General features: G+C 44.2%; 1 protein-coding gene and 1 long non-coding RNA gene across 4 annotated transcripts in view; one reads left to right on the plus strand and one right to left on the minus strand.

The window, feature by feature from the left end:
* Positions 1-23,027, minus strand: part of gabra2a (gamma-aminobutyric acid type A receptor subunit alpha2a) — a 77,718-nt gene that overhangs the window by 23,349 nt on the left and 31,342 nt on the right. For both annotated transcript variants that reach the window (XM_086126534.1, XM_086126535.1), the window contains exons 5-8: positions 17,368-17,588; positions 15,365-15,447; positions 7,454-7,597; positions 6,880-7,032 (exon numbers count right to left, since the gene is read on the minus strand). In XM_086126534.1, coding sequence (XP_085982660.1) covers positions 6,880-7,032; positions 7,454-7,597; positions 15,365-15,447; positions 17,368-17,588 — 601 coding nt within the window. The remainder of the gene's footprint in view (positions 1-6,879; positions 7,033-7,453; positions 7,598-15,364; positions 15,448-17,367; positions 17,589-23,027) is intronic.
* Positions 1,048-10,463, plus strand: LOC147196787 (uncharacterized). 2 transcript variants are annotated; one of them, XR_015102602.1, is made up of 4 exons: positions 1,048-1,428; positions 6,275-6,463; positions 7,487-7,568; positions 9,721-10,463. It is a non-coding gene; the product is annotated as an uncharacterized LOC147196787 (long non-coding RNA). The 2 variants fall into 2 exon arrangements; XR_015102601.1 differs by lacking the exon at positions 6,275-6,463 and having other exon boundaries at positions 9,721-10,458.

Consider the following 23,027-nt stretch of genomic DNA (forward strand, 5'->3'; position numbering starts at 1 on the left):
TACCAAGAACTAAACTGAGGCTCAGAGGGGATCGAGCCTTTTCTGTTGCTGGTCCCTCTCTCTGGAATGACCTCCCACTAAACATTCGGCAAGCCTCCTCGCTGCCCATCTTCAAAACCCTCCTCAAAACTCACTTGTATTCTTTGGCATTCGACTCAGCATGACTTAGATTTGTTCTTGGTTTTACTGTTTGGTGCTTTCTACCGCCTTTATTACCGATTTGTCTTACTGTTTATTGTGCATGTTAAATTGCTCCATGTACAGCACTTTGTATGCAGCGATGGCTGTTTGAAAGTGCTCTATAAATACTGTTGACTTGACTTGACTTGACTTTACAACTGGATCATGCAGTTTTACAGAATTACTGTTAACTGTTGTTTTGCGATTATGATTTTTCTTTCTTCTTTTTAAATGTTGTATTGAAATAACAACATGGTATTATTCATTTAAGTAGAATAGTTTGTATTAGGATAACAAACGCTTTGAAACTGCTTTGTGTAAGATATTGCCGGTAGATGTCATTTACTCCCAAAATGATGTCTCCTGATGAAAAGCCTGACAAGAACAAAACCTGTTGATCGAAGAGAGATGATAAACATGATTATGCAGATATGATATCCTATATTTTATGCGGCGTAGATATAATAATCATTATATTTGGTGTATAATGTCTATCGGTGAGCCGAGAGAGGAAAAAGTGCGCAACCACTGAATAACCTGTTGGGACCAGATTGATGTCCTGCCAAGATGCAAGCGTCCAAGCGGAACGACCGGAAAGTACCAACATGATTGGCAAGATGCATGCAGCTGATATGCACCCAAGTGTATCAACCAGATCACATAATCACTCATGCAGATTATCTTGACCTGCACCATCTGCACGATGACGTGACCATTGCACGAGTCTGAGATGAGCGGAAATTCCCAGATGTACCAAACTAAAAATAGCTTTGATCAGCACATGCAGGTCAGATCAGGACATGCAGGTCATCATGACCCACCATCTGGAGGAGAGATGACCTTAGCCCTACATTCAGGGCTTTAAAAGGCGTTGCGGAGAGCGACGCGTTGGGCAGTTTCGGGACAATTTCGAGAGATTTGGAAGAGCATTTTGGAGGAGCCTTTGGGCTCTCTCCTCCGTGGAGGAGGCTCTGCCTCCAGCCTATCGGACCTCTGCTAGCTCGGCCGCGAGCAGGCACAAAGTCTTTTTTCCTTTTTTACAACTCTGCCTCAGATGAGAGCAATTGGACTCAGCATGGATCATCACATTTATCTTTTTTCAAATTTTTATCCCAGCTAAAAGGATGACGAAGAGTAAGCTCAGACACTTACTTTTTATTTTTTATTTTTTTCCTATTCAAAGAGGAATTTTCTTCATGCTGTGAAAAATGCCTTACGAGATTAGGATACCACAATACTACTATTTCGGTAAGAAAACCAATAACCTAATTTTGCCCTCGAGAGAGCAACTAACCGAAGTACAGTATTTAAATTCTATTTAACATTCTGGTCTTCAATAATTAGATCTTATTTCCGATTTACAATATACAGAAAACAGACGTGTTAGGCACGGCCACTCCAGGCTCATCAAGATAGACTATTATTTAATCACATTTATTTATTTTATAACCTTTTTGTCTTATTCTCTTTTTTATTTTCACTTCTTTCGGTTTATCAACCAATCATTTGGATTTTAAGCTACATCATCACTTCAATGATTTTGTGATGTTCATGATTACTGTGAATTCCTTGCGAGTCGCGGTTTTACGGTTGATTAATGAATGTTATCAGAATGATTGTCATTTTTATCTATTTTAATAAATCTTATAAAATGTATTCACGTCCACCTCAGTCACTTCATGATTTGAATCATGGACCACTCAACCTCCAATAATGAACGAATGGCGGCGAATAAGCATTAACATTGGTAAGCGTTAACCATCATTGAACGCGTTACTTAAAATATTTTACTCCGGCATGACAAACGAACCCGAATGGTCCTCACAAGGACTATTGAACTTTACCTGAGTCAATAACAATTGCAACAGACGAAAAATGAGAAAGAGCTGCTGTAAAAACGAAACGTCCGTTAATATTTCTCCAAATCTGGAGCGGTTACTATTTGGGAATTTAATAAGGATTCAGACCGGGTTGGTTTCGTAAAATTAAAGGCAGTGAGAACTCAGGCGCGTCTTTCGCAGCATCGGCTTAACACAGTGTTTCTCAAATCGTGGGGCGCGCCCCCCTGGGGGGGGCACGAGCCTCCGTCAAGGGGGGCGCGTTTGACCTCGGGGAACATGATTTTTTATTTTTTTACTGTCCTAAAATAACGTGCAGTTGCACCTCCACTGCGTTAGGGGGCAGTGGCACTCTCATTGGCAGAGTTTGCGCAGGGAGCATTCTCAGGGAGGAAATATGACGAGGCGTATCTAGTGCTTGGCTTCAATGTGACTGCGGTGGCAGACAAGGAAAGATCAATGTGCTTACTGTGTCTAAAAGTTTTGGTAGCGGACAGCATGAAGCCAAATAAATTAAGACGTCACTTAAAGACATTACACCCCAATCACGCTGATAAACTGCTTGAGTTTTTTTCAGCAAAAACGTGCCGAATATTGCTAACAATCATGCCGCTTTGTGACTGCTACTTCATTAAACGAAAATACAGGTCCCGACGACACATTGAGCAGGAGCCGAGAGTGCTGTGTCCTGCCAAACCTCGCTTCGAAAATCTGTGCATTGCAAAACGTGCTCATTGTAGCCATTAATCCAGACATTATCTTTGATTTAAAAAAAAAAAAGCACAAATTATTTTTGCTGGTTAAAGTTTTTTTTAAATATTGTGCTCCTGAGATAATGTTGGTGATTAGTTTGAATGCATTATTAGTTATTGATTATATGTAATTTTATTTTTCAGTATCGTATGGTTTGACATGGTCAGTCAAAAAATATTTATTGTTAAATTCAGTATTTAATGTTATTTTTGAATTTCAGATGCACTTTAAATCTTTTCTGTTCCAGTTACTAAAGCAATTCTTTGTTGTAAGTTGGTCCAAAATGCTGCTGCTCGCCTCTGAACTGGTGCTCATCGGACTGAGCACACAACTCAAATTCTGGCCTCCCTTTACTGGCTCCCGATAGACTTTAGAGTTCATTTTAGGATTCTTTTATTTGTCTTTAATGCCCTGTGATGTTCTGGCAACCGGTTCAGGGTGTCCCCATCCTACTGCCCAAAGACAGCTGGGATAGGCTCAAGCACCCCTGTGACCCTTGTGAGGATAAAGCGGATTGGATAATGGAAGGAAGGATAGAATTACTTGTCTTTATATCTGAAAATGGTCTTGGTCCACCTTACCTCCACCTCTACGTACGCAACTGGTGCCTCAGCTCAGTGGACCAGACGCTACTGGAGGGACAAAAAACTAAGCGGAGGCTCAAAGGGAGATCAAGCTTTTTTCATTGCCTTTCTCTTCATTTGAAATGACTTCCATTAAACATTCGGTAAGACGCTCTCTGTCCATCCTTAAAACTCATCTTAAAACACATTCTTGGGCTTTGAACTCAGCATGACAGCGTACTGTTTTATTGTCTTTATTGCAGGGGTGTCAAACTCATTTTTGTCACAGGCCACTTTGGAGTTATGTCTTCCTTAGGAGGGCCATGACAACAGAAACTGAATAAATGTTTCATCATCACATCGTATTATTCCTTGTACACTAAAAAATTGATGGCTTACTAGTTTTGAAATCAGTCAATTACCGTATTTTCACGACCATTCGACGCACCGTATGGTTGGGCGCAGTCTCATTAATGGGTGCTATTTCTGTATTTTACACGTAGACAAAACGCACTGTATTATTGGGCGCAATTTTAAAGTGGTAAAACATACGCCAGCTTAAACATACGGCATGCATGCGCGCATGCTAAAAACACGTTAGCTTGTAGCATACGGTAGCATGCCAAGACATACAGATACAAGCTAAAAACACGTTTTTAAAAAGGCAACGAAGCAAAACGGAGTTCCGTTGTATTTTTTTTAGCCATCGTACAATGTACTCACGTTTTTCGATCAATCATCACCCAGAAATCCATCAAAGTCCTCATCCTCTGTATCAGAATTGACCAATTGTGCAAGTACCGGTAATCCATCAAAAACGCTGTGTTCCCTCTCGTTGTCAGTCACTCTCATTGCCATGTGGCTCCACAGAAATGATGCCGGCTTTTGCCAAAAACTCGAACAACAGTGCAAGCAGACACGTTCGTCCAAGCAGCCACAATCCATTCGCAAATTGTGGCGTAACTCGCCCGGCGCTGCCTCTCACTCTTTGTAAAGTTGTGTTTGCCATCGATCATTCATTGTTCCCATGCCGCTCGCAACTTTACTTTGAACGCCCGGTTGATGCCGATGTCCAGCGGTTGGAGTTCTTTAGTCAAGCCTCCGGGAATAACGGCAAGCCCAGAGTTCATTTGCTTGACTTGATTTTTCACCGCTGCTGTGAGATGGGCATGCATGCCAAAAGCATAACCGATGGCTTGAAGTTTGAACTGAGCTTCGTAGGCGTGTCTCTTTGTAGAATTTATTTTCGGGGGTTCTTAGAAACCAAAACCGAAGTTGTTTTGCAACAATGCACATAGCCACACTCTATACAGGTGTTGGTATCTGCTTGTAGCGTCCCTTTAGCGTCCACTTACACGCCCACCCTTCACTCATTGGCGGACTGCTTCCCCGCATGCCTGTCACTCACGTCTGCCTTTTCTCTCTCTTTCTCTCCATATATGTATATATACACGCCCACCCTTCACTGATTGGCCGACTTCTTTGCCGCATGCCTGTCCACAGTCACTTCCGCCTTTTCTCTATATAAACAGCGTGTCGGCTGTCAGTCAGGTTTTGGAACTCAGCGCATAGACAAGACGCTCCGCATCATAAGGCGTCCTGTCCATTTTGGAGAAAATATTAGACTTTTAATGGCGCCTTATAATCGTGAAAATACGGTATTTGTATGTTGTTTGTTCAGTTATTGTTCAACTGAATGTAAACATGGTCGCAAAATTATTGCAAAATCTCATTATTTATTATTTATGTGGCATTTTGGTACAGATTTTAGCAGGTATCATAAAATGATGTGTCAGGCTGAATCTGGCCCCCTGGTCTTGCGTTTGACACCTGTGCTTTATTGTTTTTACTGCCTTTCTTGTTCTGTCAGATTTTTACTTTATGTATAGCAGCACCTTTAAATGCAGCCGTGCTTGTTTCAAAGTGCTCTCTATAAAGAAAGTTGAGTTTTAGGATAAGTATTGCGTTTATGGCAGTGCACTTGCTAAGACGTAGTGGACGTGCACAATTTACAGCCCACTAGTTTGAGTTTGCTTGAAACACGTGAATAACATAACAAGTGAATCCACTTGTTATGTTATACCCCCAAAGTTTTGAGTGGTATCACCCAGTTTGGTGCATATCCGTAAGACTCCAGGTGACATCCCAAAACACGCATAGAATAAATGCAAAATATGCACGGACGTCCTTGTCTATACAGTGCAGCCAAAGCATTGTATAGGAACCCGGCATAGGAGTACAGTGGTACCTCTACTCACACACGTCTCTTCATACAAAATGTTCAAGTTACGAAACACCTCAACAGGAAAATACTGCCTCTTGTTATGAAAGAAATTTCAAGATACGAAAGGTAAAAATACAGTTTGGGCTGCTACTCACAGCTCCGAGTTTAATGAACGCACCACACTTATAGCTGCTCTGCCATTGGCTATGACCGAATATCATCCTGGCAGTCCATTGGCTTAGAGATACCTCTACCGTATCTGTCTGTGTGTTGATAGATAATAGATAGAGATGTGTCCTTGTCATTTGCCACTTGGTCCATGAGGCATTCCGATAATTTTCGTAAATGTGAATCACCCAGAAAAAGTGTTCACCGGACGAGCAATCGATCGCTCACGATGCTGATGTTTGCCTTGGACATTTTCGAAGGATTCTTAAAAGCCAAAAAACGCAAACGTCCTTGGATCAGTTCTGAAACAAACGCCAGGCAGAAATCACTTCTGGGAGAGAACATGAATTAAAGAGAGAAAAACACAATGCGGACACAGTTAAAAGTTATATGACCATCATTTTTATTCGCTACTCTATTATTTGATATTTACATTATACACAACTAATTTGTTGTGCCATAATCTAATTATTAAAATGTGTAACAAATACATGTTACATATTTTGATGCATTTTTATGCTTATAAAACATTTTTGTCTGCATTTTAGGGGTCTTGGAACGGGGATGAGCGACAGCCGGAACCTCACCGAACATGAATGAATTCGAAACACACAAAGTATTTTTTTGCCCCCATTTCCTCCTCCCAACCCTCGCGCTCGACTTGGGACCAGTTCGCTGGCTCCCGGTCGATTGCGATTGACGTATTGGTATTGGGCAACCCTGCCTGAAAATCAGAGGTAATTCGCTGACTAGCTTAGCGTTTAGCGCCAAGCACCGTTGTCTGCGCATGAGCGGTGATTCAGTTGTCATCTGATTGGTTGCCCTGTATGTCACTCAAGTAATGGATTTGATGATAGGCTGCCGTAGTAAGTTCTGTGTATTTAGCGCCGTTGTTTGATTGGCACCGCCACAGCCGAGGCGTTTTCGACGCATGTCATTTGAAAGCCCGGGAGCCGCATTGAGCTAGCCAAAGAGCCGCTTGCGGCTCGTGAGCCGCATGTGTGCCGCACCTGATCTACTGTATACTGTACTCTATTCCACTATAATGTAAATGGTTCAGACTTCTGGTTATTATCGTGTTCTGTGAATTTATAAGTTCAGTGCATTTATTTAGTGATAGTTCAAAGTGTTGGGTTCAGATAAATGGACTCACCAAATACAGTTCTGGCTGGAACGGACTCTCGATTAAGCCAGAAAGAGACCTGGGAGAGGATTACTGTCATGATGCAGGGCAAATATGTCTGGATCACAAAATAGCCAATTTTCCTCTTCAGGTGGAAGTGGGCAGTCATGACCGTGTATTCACCTAAAAGGTAGCGTAAAAACATTCATGAGCAGTCAATTTCAGATCTATTTTTTTTTTTTTGAAATCATGATTCTAAAATATAAAATATATAATAACCATGGTTATTACAATCATTTGTTAATAGTGAGTCAATGCTCATTTTCTTTGTATATGGCTGGAGCAGATATACTTTTGCACGTGTTAGTACATCACAGTCAAAGGTTGTGGATTCAAATTTTATCAGAGACCTTTTTATGCACAGTTAGCATTTTTGCCCGACGCTCATGTGGGTTTCTTCCCATTTGTTGCATTAATGGAAGACTAAACTGTCCTTAGACATCAATGTGTGTTTCCCCCCATCTTAACATCTAGTAGGAAGGCTTAAGCAGTAGAAAATAGAATGATAAACAAAAAAGATAACAAGAAAAATTTGAACCTTTACCAGTGCTGGATTTAATTGTCTCCTTTCCCACAGTTTGTCCCACCAAGTCATACTGGTTGAGTCTCGATCCATCAGCTGCCACATCCACAGATTTGGAGGCATTTCGAGTCCAAATGTAAGTAACTTCAGACTTTGTGTAGGCATCTGAAGCAGAGGGAAAAACAGACTTCTACAAATCCCTTATATCATTTCAATTCAAGTCAACTCAAATGAGACATTGAGAGACTACCTGTAATTATCTCATTTAGACTACATTAATCTTTGCCGTAGCCTAACAATAGCCTTAACTGTGGAACAAATAAACTGAAAACTATCATCGATGTAGTGGGGACAAATGACATGCACATTTCAAAAATAAAAAACCCCACAACCGCGGCCTGTGATGGATCATTGCACCACTGGACTGTTTATATATATATATATATATACTATATAAAACATAAAAACCATGTTCCTTTAGATTTTCTTGATATGCATTCTTACATTTTTAAAAAATGTGCTTGTACAGTAATCCCTCGCCACTTAGCGCTTCATGTTTTGCATGTTTAGTGCTTCACGGGTTTTTCTAAAATACTGTATTCACCCAAAAACATTTTTTTTAAATCATCAAAAAATCAAAATGAAAAAAAGACAGTCACAGCCATATAGCGAAAAGACGCGTTGTTTCATGTTCATGTGCGAGAGAGAAGGTTTCCCTGCAGGTCGAACAAAGAGTTTACGTGACTCTGAAGCTTTGTACATGTCCACTCAAACAAGGCACGTGATTGGTGACATAGACCAATGAGAGCAAGTGGATTTATCCTGTGAGCTGATTGGGCTCGCACCATTGCAGCCTCACCCAGCATGTCCCCTTGTCTCACATACTACATCTTAGTGTTGTGTTCGCTAAAACTTATTTTGTTCAAGCGCTAACTTTTTTTGATGAGTTAAGGTGCGCTCCAACCTCGTCGCCGCCGAAGCAATGCTGTGTGAGAGCATGTAAGCTCGTCCCTCCACGCAGATGGCACCATCAACAGGGAGACATTGCTTCAATGGTGGCGGCAGGGAGTTGGCTCGCCATGACCGCATCGGGGAGACCTTATTTTGAAAGTTTGTGAGCTGTTTTTTAGACACGTCACAGGGAAGCAATGACAGCTCAGACCAAGACTTATGTGACAGCCAAATTTGTCAGCTCGGTAAGAGGTTTTATCTTCACGAAAAAAAGACCAATTGAGGCTTAAGGCACATCTTTTTAGCTTGGCTTTTAAGTAACATACTAAGATAAGATAAGATAAGATAACCTTATTTGTCCCACATTGGGGAAATTTGCAGTCTACAGCAGCAAAATTGGGAGGTGGGGAAGGGGGGGATAATGCTTCATTGCTCTCTCTCTCTCACACGCACACTCATCACATTCAAACATATTTATATGCCTATTTTAATTTATCTGTGTATATATGTGGTATGTATGTATATGTGTATGTATTTTTTATGTTGTAAGTTAAAAATGCTTTAAGGAATTGTGCAGCACTTTGAGTTGCATTTCTATGTCTGAAAAGTGTTATAAAAATAGTTTGATTGATATAAAAGAAACTAAATCTATTTCAACGAATAAGAAGACAAGGTTAACGTCTTCTTAACCTAAAGCCTGTACGAGTCAAGTGAGTGCCGCCTTCTTCGTCACCAGCACAAGCCTCTTCGCCACTCTCAGAAGGCAAAGTTGATGATCGTTAATTACCGTATAAGGTTTTAGAATTTAAAATTCAAGTAAATATGTCTACTATTGTAATCTTTGTCTCAAATATGTAAATGAGAAATACTTTTTACCCACTGGTACCCACATACACATCCATGAAAATTCCTCGGGGCAAATCCTACCTCATGGTTTTCACCTTTCGTGGGGGGGTTTCTGGTCCCCATTAACCTCGTAAAACGAGGGATTACTGTATGACACACCTTGGCAGTTTGAAAGAAATAGATTATCACAATAACTAGCTTCTAAAATGTGAACAGCGAGTGAATTCGTGCTTGTCAATAAAAAAATCAATTCATTTATATCTGGGGCCGGCAACCCAAAATGTTGAAAGAGCCGCATTGGATCAAAAAACAAAAACAAAAAACAAATATGTCTGGAGCCGCAAAAAGTTAAAAGCCTTATATAAGCCTTATAATTAAGGCAACACATGCTGAATTTATTTATATTAGCTATATTAGCCTACTATCAAAATTACTAAGTTGGCTACAAATACACAATGAGCCTTCATGATTAAACATTTTTTCCCCTGCAGTGCATCCTGTAGAGCAGCGGTGCCCAAACTTTTTTGGACCAAAGATCTACTTTTCGATCAACCAACCTCCCGCGATCGACCCATTATCGCACACGCATGCATACGCACGCACTTACACACGCATGCCATCATGAGCAACAGCCATAACGTGACCGAAGATGATCGAGGCTTGGAACACACTTTTGCAGCGTGTTTTGCAGCGTGTTAACGATCGTAGCTCACGTGTACTGTTTAAAAATGCTTCCCTCTGCCCTCCACATTCCCATTCTTTGCCAGTACCCTCGGTGAATTGTACATGAAATGCTTTTTTTTTTTTTTACAAAGGCCACCTGACCAACATCCCGCCCAGCTAATTGAAATGTGGGCTGTTGCAGGCTATGACACAAATCTTCGTTGACAAAAATATTGAAATGTAATATTTATTCTACACATTTTTACAGCATTGGAAAACACTAAGAATGTTTGTTTTGTACCGTATTTTCTGCACCATAAGGCACACCGAAAGGTCATCCATTTTCTTAAAAGCTCACAGTGCGCCTTAAAATCCGGTGCGCCTTGTGTATGGTCATTACGGAAATATGTCTACCCCAAGATGGCTCCTTGCTGGAGACATGCTTACAATGTTATAACTTGCTGTTGGTTCAGTGAACTGTGTCCCTACTTTATTAAATATGTTTTTGTTGCATCTCCCAAAAAAGGAGAGCTGTGGTGTTGTTGTTTTTTTAAACGTACACTTTATTAATGGTTTTCACAGTCTCAACAATTACAGGTAAGTCTTTGTCCGTCTCCATATCTTCTCCCGTTCGACTCGAGAGGCGTTCATGACCGCCTCCGAAAAAACGTAAATTAACGATTCCTTCAATGAAACTACGAAACTTGAAAACAATGCATCAAAACAGAAAATCAAGCGAGGAAATCACAAAATAAATTATACCGCGACCCTGCAGAATTTATTTTGGCATTTCCTCATTTGGGAATACAGTACACAACAAATGAATAAATAACAAACACTTCTGAGACAGTCCATTCTCTAACATTTTACTGACATCTGATCGTTCTGTTGGAGCTATGCTCAAGGAAATGCCAAAATAAATTCTGTAGGGTGACTATAGAATTTATTTTGTGATTTCCTCACTTGATTTTCTGTTTTGATGTATTATTTTCAATTTTCGTAGTTTCATTGAAGTAATCGTTAATTTACGTTTTTGGAGGCGGTCATGAACACCTCTTGAGTCGAACGGAGAGAGCGTAGCTCCATCTAGTGGATGCATTGTAGAGGTAAGATCGGGCCTAAAAAATCCAGCCTGACCCGACCCGGCTCACGGGTATTAAAGCCCGACCCGGCCCAACCAATTCAATTGACTTGCAGGCCCAAGCCCGAAGCAAACCCGAAATTTCATATTTTATTTGTGAGGACTCGGGAGGAGGAGGGGTGATTTATGATAACAAATTAAAGCCTGTCTTTTGTAGCAAAATCTAAGTTAAACAAGACTCTACAAACATTTACATATTTTATTTTTCTGTTTCTGCAGAGGGTACATTAACCGACAATTTTCCATCATTGACAGATTTTTTTTTAAGCGTTGACAGAAAAAATTTAAGGCCGTCCGTCATTTTGACGGGTTGAAAATTGGGCCACAAACCACAGCAGCAGTACGTCCTTAAAAATCTAGCGCAGCACTTTAAGAGAGAGAAGCAGAGAGACAAAGAAGAACAATGACTGGTGGATAATCGACAGAGACAGGAAGGAGTTCTTTGAATTGTTATTGCAAGAGTTTAGTACAGTACATGCTGTGATGGGGCGACTTCTGTTTTTTTCTGAACCACGGTCTCTCGTGGCCAAAACTATTCACGGCCTCGAAACGCCTCAGCGCACTGTGATGTTTGGGTAGCAACATCACAGTGAGTTGTTATATATCCATGCATCCATCCATCATCTACCGCTTATCCGGGGCCGGGTCGCGGGGGCAACAGCTTTAGCAGGGAAGCCCAGACTTCCCTCTCCCTAGCTACTTCTTCCAGCTCTCCCCGGGGGATCCCGAGACGTTCCCAGGCCAGCTGGGTGACATAGTCTCTCCAGCGCGTCCTGGGACTTCCTCGCGGTCTCCTCCCGGTGGGACATGCCCGGAACACCTCACCAGGGAGGCGCTCAGGAGGCATCCGAATCAGATGTCCAAGCCACCTCATCTGGCTCCTCTCGATGTGGAGGAGAAGCGTCTCGACTCTGAGCCCCTCCCGGATGACCGAGCTTCTCACCTTATCTCTAAGGGAGAGCCCGGACACACTGCGGAGAAAACTCATTTCGGCCGCTTGTAACCGGGATCTCGTTCTTTCGGTCACGACCCATAGCTCGTGACCATAGATGAGGGTTGGAACGTAGATCGACCGGTAAATTGAGAGCTTCGCCCTTTGGCTCAGCTCCTTCTTCACCACGACAGACCGATACAACGTCCGCATCACAGCAGACGCTGCACCGATCCGCCTGTCGATCTCTCGCTCCCTCCTGACCCCACTCGTGAACAAGACCCCAAGATACTTGAACTCCTCCACTTGGGGCAAGATCTCCTCCCCGACCCGGAGGGGGCACTCCACCCTTTTCCGACTGAGGACCATGGTTTCAGATTTGGAGGTGCTGATCTTCATCCCAGCCGCTTCACACTCGGCTGCGAAACGCTCCAGTGACAGTTGGAGAGCCCTGTTTGAAGGAGCCAACAGCACCACATCATCTGCAAAAAGCAGGGATGCAATACTGAGGCCCCCAAAACGGACCCCCTCAACGCTTCGGCTGCGCCTAGAAATTCTGTCCATAAAGGTTATGAACAGAATCGGCGACAAAGGGCAGCCTTGGCGGAGTCCTACCCCCACTGGAAACGATTCCGACTTACTGCCGGCAATGCGAACCAAACTCTGACATCGGTGGTATAGTGACCGAACCGCCCGTATCAGGGGGTTCGGTACCCCATACCCACGAAGCACCCCCAACAGAACTCCCCGAGGGACACGGTCAAACGCCTTCTCCAAGTCCACAAAACACATGTAGACTGGTTGGGCGAAATCCCACATACCCTCGAGGACCCTGCTAAGGGTGTAGAGCTGGTCCACTGTTCCACGGCCGGGACGAAAACCACACTGCTCCTCCTCAATCTGAGGCTCGACTTCCTGATGGACCCTCCTCTCCAGCACCCCTGAATAGACCTTACCAGGGAGGCTGAGGAGTGTGATCCCTCTGTAGTTGGAACACACCCTCCGGTCCCCCTTTTTAAAAAGAGGGACTACCACCCCGGTCTGCCAATCCAGAGGCACTCTCCCTGTTGACCATGCGATGTTGCAGAGGCGTGTCAACCAGGACAGCCCCACAACATCCAGAGCCTTGAGGAACTCCGGGCGGATCTCATCCACCCCTGGGGCCTTGCCACCGAGGAGCTTTTTAACCACATCGGTGACTTCAACCACAGAGATAGGAGAGCCCACCTCAGAGTCCCCAGGCTCTGCTTCCTCCAAGGAAGGTGTGTTGGTGGAGTTGAGGAGGTCTTCGAAGTACTCTGCCCACCGGTTCACAACGTCCCGAGTCGAAGTCAGCAGCGCCCCATCCCCACTGTACACAGTGTTAGTGGTGCACTGCTTCCCCCTCCTGAGACGTCGAATGGTGGACCAGAATTTCCTCGAAGCCGTCCGGAAGTCGGCTTCCATGGCCTCACCGAACTCTTCCCACGCTCTGGTTTTTGCCTCGTCGACCACCGAAGCTGCGTTCCGCTTGGCCAGTCGATGCCCGTCAGCTGCCTCTGGGGTCCCACAGGCCATAAAGGTTCGATAGGACTCCTTCTTCAGCTTGACGGCATCCCTTACTGCTGGTGTCCACCAGCGAGTACGGGGGTTGCCGCCACGACAGGCACCAACCACCTTACGGCCACAACTCAGATTGGCCGCCTCAACAATAGAGGCACGGAACATGGTCCACTCGGGCTCAATGTCCCCCGCCTCCCCCGGAACATGGGAAAAGCTCTGTCGGAGGTGGGAGTTGAAACTCCTTCTGACAGGGGATTCCGCCAGACGCTCCCAACAAACCCTCACAATACGTTTGGGTCTGCCAGGACGGACCGGCATTTTCCCCCACCATCGGAGCCTACTCACCACCAGGTGGTGATCAGTTGACAGCTCCGCCCCTCTCTTCACCCGAGTGTCCAGAACATGCGGCCGCAAATCCGATGATACAACTACAAAGTCGATAATCGAACTGCGGCCTAGGGTGTCCTGGTGCCAAGTGCACATATGGACACCCTTATGTTTGAACAAGGTGTTCGTTATGGACAATCCGTGGCGAGCACAGAAGTCCAATAACAAAACACCACTCGAGTCCTGATCGGGGGGGCCGTTCCTCCCAATCACGCCCCTCCAAGGCTCACTCTCATTGCCCACGTGAGCATTGAAGTCCCCCAGCAGAACAAGGGAGTCCCCAGCAGGAGTACTCTCCAGCACACCCTCCAAGGACTCCAAAAAGGGTGGGTATGCTGAGCTGCTGTTTGGTGCATATGCACAAACAACAGTCAGGACCCGTCCACCCACCCGAAGGCGGAGGGAGGCAACCCTCTCGTCTACCGGTGTGAACCCCAATGTACAGGCACTGAGCCGGGGGGCAATGAGTATGCCCACACCTGCTCTGCGCCTCTCACCGTGAGCAACTCCAGAGTGGAAGAGAGTCCAACCCCTCTCGAGAGAACTGGTACCAGAACCCAGGCTGTGTGTGGAGGCAAGTCCGACTATATCCAGTCGGAAATTCTCTGCCTCACACACCAGCTCGGGCTCCTTCCCTGCCAGAGAGGTGACATTCCATGTCCCAAGAGCTAGCTTCTGCAGCCGAGGATCGGACCGCCAGGGTCCCCGCCTTTGGCTGCCGCCCAGCTCACATTGCACCCGACCCCTTTGGCTCCTCTCATGGGTGGTGAGCCCATGGGAAGGGGGACCCACGTTGCCTCTTCGGGCTGTGCCCGGCCGGGCCCCATTGGTGTAGGCCCGGCCACCAGGCGCTTGCCAACGAGCCCCACCTCCAGGCCTGGCTCCAGAGGGGGGCCCCGGTGACCCGCGTCCGGGCAAGGGAAACCTTGGTCCATATATTTTTCTCTTCATAAGGGTCTTTGAGCCGTGCTTTGTCTGGCCCCTCACCTAGAACCTGTTTGCCATGGGTGACCCTGCCAGGGGCATAAAGCCCCAGACAACTTAGCTCCTAGGATCATTGGGACACACAAACCCCTCCACCACGGTAAGGTGACGACTCACGGTGGGGGAGTTGTTATATATCCGACCCGAAGCAATGATTGACGTTTTAGGCCGGACCCGAATTCGGGTTGGGCTTGGGCTCTGGCTTAAGATCTTACCTCTAATGCATTGTAGATTGCATCCACTGCGTCCAATATACGAAAAAAAAGACAAAATAGGCCATTCATTGAAGGTGCGCCTCATAATCCAGGGTGCCTTTTAGTGCGGAAAATACAATACTCTGACCGAAACCATATTAAAACAAACCACTGGGGTGGAGCTAAAGAGCTGCATGCGGTTCCTGAGGTGGGTTGCCGATTCCCAGATTTAGATCAATAGTACATGGGATTAGGCTAATGAAATATGAACGAGTGACTTCTTTCACACTTACAGCTGCCAAACTTGAGAGGACATGAGTGAGAGTCCATGGGAAAGTCTTCCAGGTGCATGGGGCACTCAGCTTGAACCGTTAGCCTGGGGGAAAAAAAAATCAGCTGTGGTACCAAGTTGACAACAGCAGTGTGGGGGTGGGACTGATTCATTGAACTATTGTTAGGTTGATAGTTTTAAGTTATCATACATTCACATTTTATTAATGATTCATTGATTATGCTTGCAATGACGAACGCTTATGCCTGCAATGATAAATTGATTATGCTTGCAATGAAGAACGTAAATGCCTGCAATGAAGAACGCTTATGCTTTTAATAAAGACATAATGCTTTTACTAAAGAATGTAATTCTTTTAATGAAGATATGCTCACATTTATGATAAAGAAGATGAAGACTATGTGACAGTTGAAGGATGCAAACACCTTTCCGAGAAAGTGCTTGGAAACAGATAAGTATAAAAACAAAACAAGAGCAAGGTCGGATGTGGATGGTGCTGTCAACACCAGCTGCAACTTGATGTTTTTGTAATAATTACACATGTACGTAATTTTCACTAAATAGGGGTGTTCACACGGCAAGATTTGGTCCGGTGCTACGCCGGGGCTGCCCCAGTAGAGCGTTCACACGTGCAAATTAGCTCCGGCGTAGCCCCGGAAAACAGTTTACACCGGACCAAATTTGATCCACCTCAGGGAGGTGGTTTAAAAATTTGCTCCGGAGCAAATGCTTGTTTGCGAAGCAGCACCGGTGTAAATTTGCACGTGTGAACGCAACTGGATTAAATTTGCTCCAGAGCAAATGCTTGTGAAGAGTTTACGTACGGCGAGAATGCGTTGCTTTCGTGCTCTGTCGGACTTCCGTCATGTGTTTGTTTAATAACGACACAAGACTTGGCTGGTAACATCTTTCCTTTTGTAGGAGACTGGACTGTCTCGGAGTTGTTTGTGTAGTTTGTTCCTTTGTTGTGTGTTCACAACCCCCCACCCCCCATATCATTTATTTTGTGATTTCCTCTCTTGATTTTCTGTTTGGCGCATTACGCGTTTGCTTTTCTGAGTGTCATTGAAGTCATCGTTGATTTACGTTTTCGGGGGCGGTCACTCTCGAGCAGAAGGCACAGAGACCGAGAAGGAGAAGGACGTGCCTGTCCAGTAGTCGCTTGAGTTGTGTATACGTTTTAAAAAGAACCAACACGACAGCTCATTTGTTTTCTGTCGTTTTGCTCCGCTGCAGAAACTGCCGTGTGAACGCAAGTGGGGCTGCACCGACGCTGTGCCGGTGCTGACACGCTCAGCGGCTTTGTACGTGTGAACGCTCCACACAATTTGCTGCGGTGCAAAATATATCGCAACAAAATACATCGGTGCAGCGCCGGAGCAAATGTGTGCCGTGTGAACACCCCTAAATATATACACACACAGTCAAACAAGTTTAGTGTGTCTTCAACAGCCATGACCCTTTAGGTTAGACACACCCATGTATTAGATTCCCAATGAGAAATAAATGAGGGGCGAGCGGGGAGATCCTTGGGTGATGTGCAGAGAACTGACACTTAACGGTTCTCTTCATTCCCCACTGGTAACAGAATATAGTCTCCTGTCTCCTTGTATTTTATTTCTGAATGTTTAATTGATTGACAACTATGGAGTGAGCTTTTGGGAGCTCAGGTGCGCTTTGTGGGTGCTTGGCTTCAATGTGACTCGCACAGCAGGCATTTCTTAGGCAATATGTTTACTACTTTCGTTGTAGTTAGATGTGGTCTAACACTGTATGATATTGTGTTAAAAAGTATTGTGTGTTTAGCAGCAGCTGAAGTGTAACTGAATGTACAATACAGGTGGGTATCACTTGTATTGTGTCAGACGCTATCCTCTCATCAAGTCGAAAATCACCCATCTGCTATTATCAACCAAACAACCCGAGGGAGAAAAACATTAACTCAGCTTTGTTACTTTCATTTTGAACTACTTTGTATTTATTCGCAAAGTGTTACCAAGTCACCTCATAGTATACAGCAGCGTTCCATCCTCCATAATCCTCAGCAGTTTGTTGGGCATTGTCATGTTATGCGCCACGGACTTCTTGCCGTTGTGAAAGAAGGTATCAGGAGTCCAGATCTTACTGGCCATCAAGTTGTTGAGGGGCAGAATGTTCATTGGGCCATGGAACTTTAATCGCTCGTCTTTCCAAGTCTGACGGAAGAAAACATCAATGGTGTACTCCTGACAAAAGGGAAAAAAATGCAGTATACTGTTAAAAAGAGACCCAAAATTGCAATCCAAAGTATTATCCGAACTTTGAGCAGAGGATAAACAAGAATATTGAAGTTTCATCAACAATTTCAAAAGGAGTTTATTCACTCCACGATATCTGATGTCTTTTTTGTTAGCTGCAGCAGAACAATTCATTGTGAATGCATTTTACTGGAAGATTGGACACCAGTATAACCCATCGACAAATCGGTCAACTTTAAACATGAACATTATCATATTATAGGCTCAATTTTAGTTCCCAGCGCAACTGTAACTGCCCAATGATTTATTTATTTTGGTATTTTGCTAGACTTTGCACAGGTAGAATTGGGTGTAGTGGGGCGTTTGCGCTTTAGAAAAGCATTGCGGAATGAAAGTAAGGTTTACCCAATCCTAGTGGCATCCCTAATTTGCTCAGTACGACTGAGTATGCTGTGCTTGACATTGCAAAAACAGAAATAGACTTGGGTTCTGTGCATGACATTGGCAGGTAAAATACAAGATATCCCATTGCGGATGATAAAGTCACTTTGCACCCGCAAACATGCGTCCTTGTGTGACAGCCTATCCCTAATAGTGATGAGGGTGTCTGCCTGTGCCTTGATAAAATACCCCAAAATCACGTTACGCCACCTGGGCTACGAGTTAGCGCTGCTTCTGCCAAATCTAAAATCGAGTCTATTTTTGTGACCAAATTTGCAGATGCGCCAGGGAGCTTAGCAGGAAAGCCCAGTGAGGCATAACGCATCTCTCTCTCTCTTTGTGTATATATATATACCTGTGTATATATATATATATATATATATATACTGTATGTATTAGTGCTGTCAAACGATTAAAATATTTAATGGTGATTAAAAACGCAACTGTCATAATTAACTCATAATTGATTCAATCGTGATTACTGACATATTTTTTATCGTTTCTAAATTTCCTTTTACATTTTTTGTCCTATTTTCCCCATTTTAATGGTCTCATCAACATGGAATCATGGATCAGTTTTATATGTGCAAAATGCAAATATTTACTGAAACAACAATTTCGATTTTCAATTTTACATGAACATTTTTCACTTGGAGCAGTTATTCACACATAATCTCTCACACAATATTACTGTCCATCAACAACAGTGAAAAAATATTTTGTCACGCAACAGCTCCTTTAACAGCTCTTTTTATGGAATCAAAACAGAGCAATATAAAATTATAAAGTGCACAGGTAAGGTAAACTAGTACTCAGCCGAGAGTGGATTTAAGCCATGGTTGCATACTTCGTTTTTCTCAAGTTTGCTTTGAACACAGCAGTCAGGCTATGTTGATTCTGTTGGTCCTTCTTGCGCGGAAGTCTCTCTATGGTTTTGTGAAGACATCATTTCGGATGACTACGCTTGGTTTGATGACACTGGAGACGTTTTATTTTCAGTGTGGTCGCTAGGTCGCTACCACTGCACCGCTGAACTCTCGACGTGCCTCAGCGCACCGTCGCTGTCAGACGAACACAGAGAAGCTCCACCCCCTTTATTTATATTGAGACGGAACACGGTAACTTTCCACATAAAATAGTTCCAAACAAGTAACAATCGTGTCAGTGGCATACATCGTACTCAATAGAATGCCTGCTCTTTATTCACCAGAGGCTCATCAACCTAGTCTCTTATTTCGCTCCCGAAACAGTGTCTTCTCCCACTTGGTGTACCTTAGCCTTCTCCGCTACATACAATTTCTGTTCATAGCTTGTAATGGAGGCTCTCGCTGGCAATCCGTAGTGGAGTCGTTAGATGCAATGCGAATGATTTCAGCTTGAGTCTGGCTGTGGACAATGTTGACAGGCTTGCATGCAGTAGGCGTACATTTAGCAATGGCTTCACCAAATTTGTTCTTAATCGTGTTATCCGTTTTCTTCGCTTTGAAATTATCAATAGCTGTCTGTCTTAGACGAGGGGGCGGAGTACTCACATCATCTTTGAAGTCAAGATTGATTTTTGTGTTTGTTTTGTCACTTTGTGTTTGTTGTTACGTCGTGTGGACCTGATGTGGACTTTTTTCAGCATTTTTTGGCCACAACATTCATCAAGGAGGAGACTCTGCTTGGTGGTTGTGCCTTCTCGGCAGCATGGGTATACCAGCACTGTTTTTGACTGGGAGGAATGTCGGCGTCATTTGACTGTCGTTGCTGGACAGTCCCGGGGCGCTTGTGTCTTGCGCCTGTAATGGGCAGCATTTTTCACAGCCCCGCTTTGTTCAGCGGAGAGATCGGTGCTTTGAACAGTCTGCGGCTGGATGGATGTAAGTCTTGAGGAGCCGACGATGAGAAGAAAGGAGCGTTAGCGCGGAGCGCCGATGCGGATTTCGATCTGGGAGTCGCGGATTGGAGTTTGAAGCAGATTACGTGGGACAGAAGAAGTGAACTCATCTCTTTTCGTCAATGGACGCTACAGCTTCGTGTTTACTTTCAAAACTTAGCTTGTAGCAGACATGTGCACATTTTCAGCATGATGTCTCTGATCCACTGGTGAAAGGACACTTTGATCCTCTCCTCTTTCATCTAGAACTGCTTCAGACAACAAAGTGTATGCAGAAAAGTGGTGAAGATTGCACGGCTGTCTGTGTCCTATGTGTTGTGTTGTGTTATTTTTGTTATTTTGACTTCAAAATAGCGCCGCGAGAGTGGCTGCCTTTCCAGCAGCTCCGAAATTTTGTTGTTCTACTTCTTCCTTTCATAACTTTGCTGCTGTGAATTGGGAATTTCTCCATTGCGAAACTAATAAAGGTTTTCTTATCTTATCAGCTGTGTGCTTGGCCATTAAGTGGTATTTCAGACTCGATGTGCTATGATGATAGCTCAGTTTATGACTGCAAAACATCCAGGTAACTTTGGCCTTGTCAGTGGAACTATCTGGCAACTTTTTAAAAGTAAACTTTCCATTCATAAACTCTTTAAGTATCAGTTTTCGCTGTCTCACGCTACCATGGCTGGCAAAACAGACATGGGTGTGGACCTGTGCAGTGCGCTTGTTGTTTTGTTTCCGGTTTATCCATAGAGCAACGTAACATCCGCTGTGACGTGTTGCCGCATTAATATCGCGATAAAAAATGTAATCACGTTAAAATTTGTTTAAATTAATGCCGATAATCACGTGCTAAACTGACAGCCCTAATATAACATATATACAGTAATCCCTCGTTTATCGCGGTTAATGGGGACCAAAACCACCCGCGATAAACGAAAATCCGCGAAGTAGCGTCCAATTAACATAAACAGGTAAAAAAAAAAACGCAAACGGTCTGCAAGAAGCTGCAAAACAACAGCGAGTCACATAGAGCAACATATACAGCACTGTACTCAATGTACCGTATTTTCACGACTATAAGGCGCCATTAAAAGTCTAAAATTTTCTCCAAAATGGATAGGACGCCTTATGATGCGGAGCGTCTTGTCTATGCGCTGAGTTCCAAAACCTGACTGACAGCCGACACGCTGTTTATATAGAGAAAAGGCGGAAGTGACTGTGGACAGGCATGCGGCAAAGAAGTCGGCCAATCAGTGAAGGGTGGGCGTGTATATATACATGTATGGAGAGAAAGAGAGAGAAAAGGCAGACGTGAGTGACAGGCATGCGGGGAAGCAGTCCGCCAATGAGTGAAGGGTGGGCGTGTAAGTGGACACTAAAGGGACGCTACAAGCAGGTACCAACACCTGTATAGAGTGTGGCTATGTGCATTGTTGCAAAACAACTTCGGTTTTGGTTTCTAAGAACCCCCGAAAATAAATTCTACAAAGAGACACGCCTACGAAGCTCAGTTCAAACTTCAAGCCATCGGTTATGCTTTTGGCATGCGTGCCCATCTCACAGCAGCGGTGAAAAACCAAGTCAAGCAAATGAACTCTGAGCTTGCCGTTATTCCCGGAGACTTGACTAAAGAACTCCAACCGCTGGACATCGGCATCAACCGGGCGTTCAAAGTAAAGTTGCGAGCGGCATGGGAACAATGAATGATCGATGGCAAACACAACTTTACAAAGAGTGAGAGGCAGCGCCGGGCAAGTTACGCCACAATTTGCGAATGGATTGTGGCTGCTTAGACGAACGTGTCTGCTTGCACTGTTGTTCGAGTTTTTGGCAAAGCCGGCATCATTTCTGTGGAGCCACATGGCAATGAGAGTGACTGACAACGAGAGGGAACACGGCGTTTTTGATGGATTACCTGTACTTGCACAATTGTTCAATTCTGATACAGAGGATGAGGACTTTGATGGATTTCTGGGTGATGATTGATCGAAAAACGTGAGTACATTGTACGATGGCTAAAAAAAATACAACGGAACTCCGTTTTGCTTCGTTGCCTTTTTAAAAACGTGTTTTTAGCTTGTATCTGTATGTCTTGGCATACAGATACAAGCTACCGTATGCTACAAGCTAACGTGTTTTTAGCGTGCGCGCATGCATGCCGTATGTTTAAGCTGGCGTATGTTTTACCACTTTAAAATTGCGCCCAATAATACAGTGCGTTTTGTCTATGTGTAAAATACAGAAATAGCACCCATTAATGAGACTGCGCCCAACCATACGGTGCGTCGAATGGTCGTGAAAATACGGTATATGTAAAAAAAAAAAATGTTTTTACTATGTTTGAAAAATCCGCGATGCACTGAACCCGCGATAAACGAACCGCGAAGTAGCGAGGGATCACTGTATACAGTCAAACCTCGGATTTCGTTCATAATCCATTCCAGAAGGCTGTTCGAAAACCGAAACCACACTTTTTTAAAAATAAAAATGTTTATTGAACACGTCTGCTCACAACAGAAAGCAACACGAGAGGAGTCAAGTAACGCTTTCAAGTGCGCTCAGTTTGTTCGAGAGCCGAAATTTGTTCGTCATCCGAGGCATAAAAAACTAAATTTTTGGTCGAAAACCGAATTGGTCGAGAAAATTGTCTTCAATATCGGCGGGAGCGGATCTCTGAGAGCGAACAACGGTTTAGTTGCTCCGATGATCACACACTCGATCTCCCTTCCCGCCAATTCAGACTTTTATTGTAACATACAAAGAAAACACTGCCCCTGATATTTGCATACCGCACCCCCGGTCCGGCCCCTCAGTAGTGATTGGTTACCTGTTTTTAAACATTGAACCACCAGTACGTTGGCACCTTTTCTGTCTGGTCTACATCGAATTAACATGTTACAGACTTTGCGGACTCTGTCGCTGGTGCCACTTCTCGTGGGCATAGAGACCGATCCTTGAGCCGCAGACTCGACCACAGTGCTTTGATGGCATTGTAGAAGCCCTGGGTGTTGTTACAGTCTGCCAGATTTTGGATCTCATTTGCCTTCTGCACCCACCAGGTGTCCTCCATGATACGGAGTGCTCGCTGGGTCACTCTTCTAACTGCAGAAAAGGTGGCT

Source organism: Hippocampus guttulatus, chromosome 13 (genome assembly GCF_054856545.1).
Source record: "Hippocampus guttulatus isolate MCC_2025c chromosome 13, RoL_Hgut_1.0, whole genome shotgun sequence".
NCBI classification, from domain to species: domain Eukaryota; kingdom Metazoa; phylum Chordata; class Actinopteri; order Syngnathiformes; family Syngnathidae; genus Hippocampus; species Hippocampus guttulatus.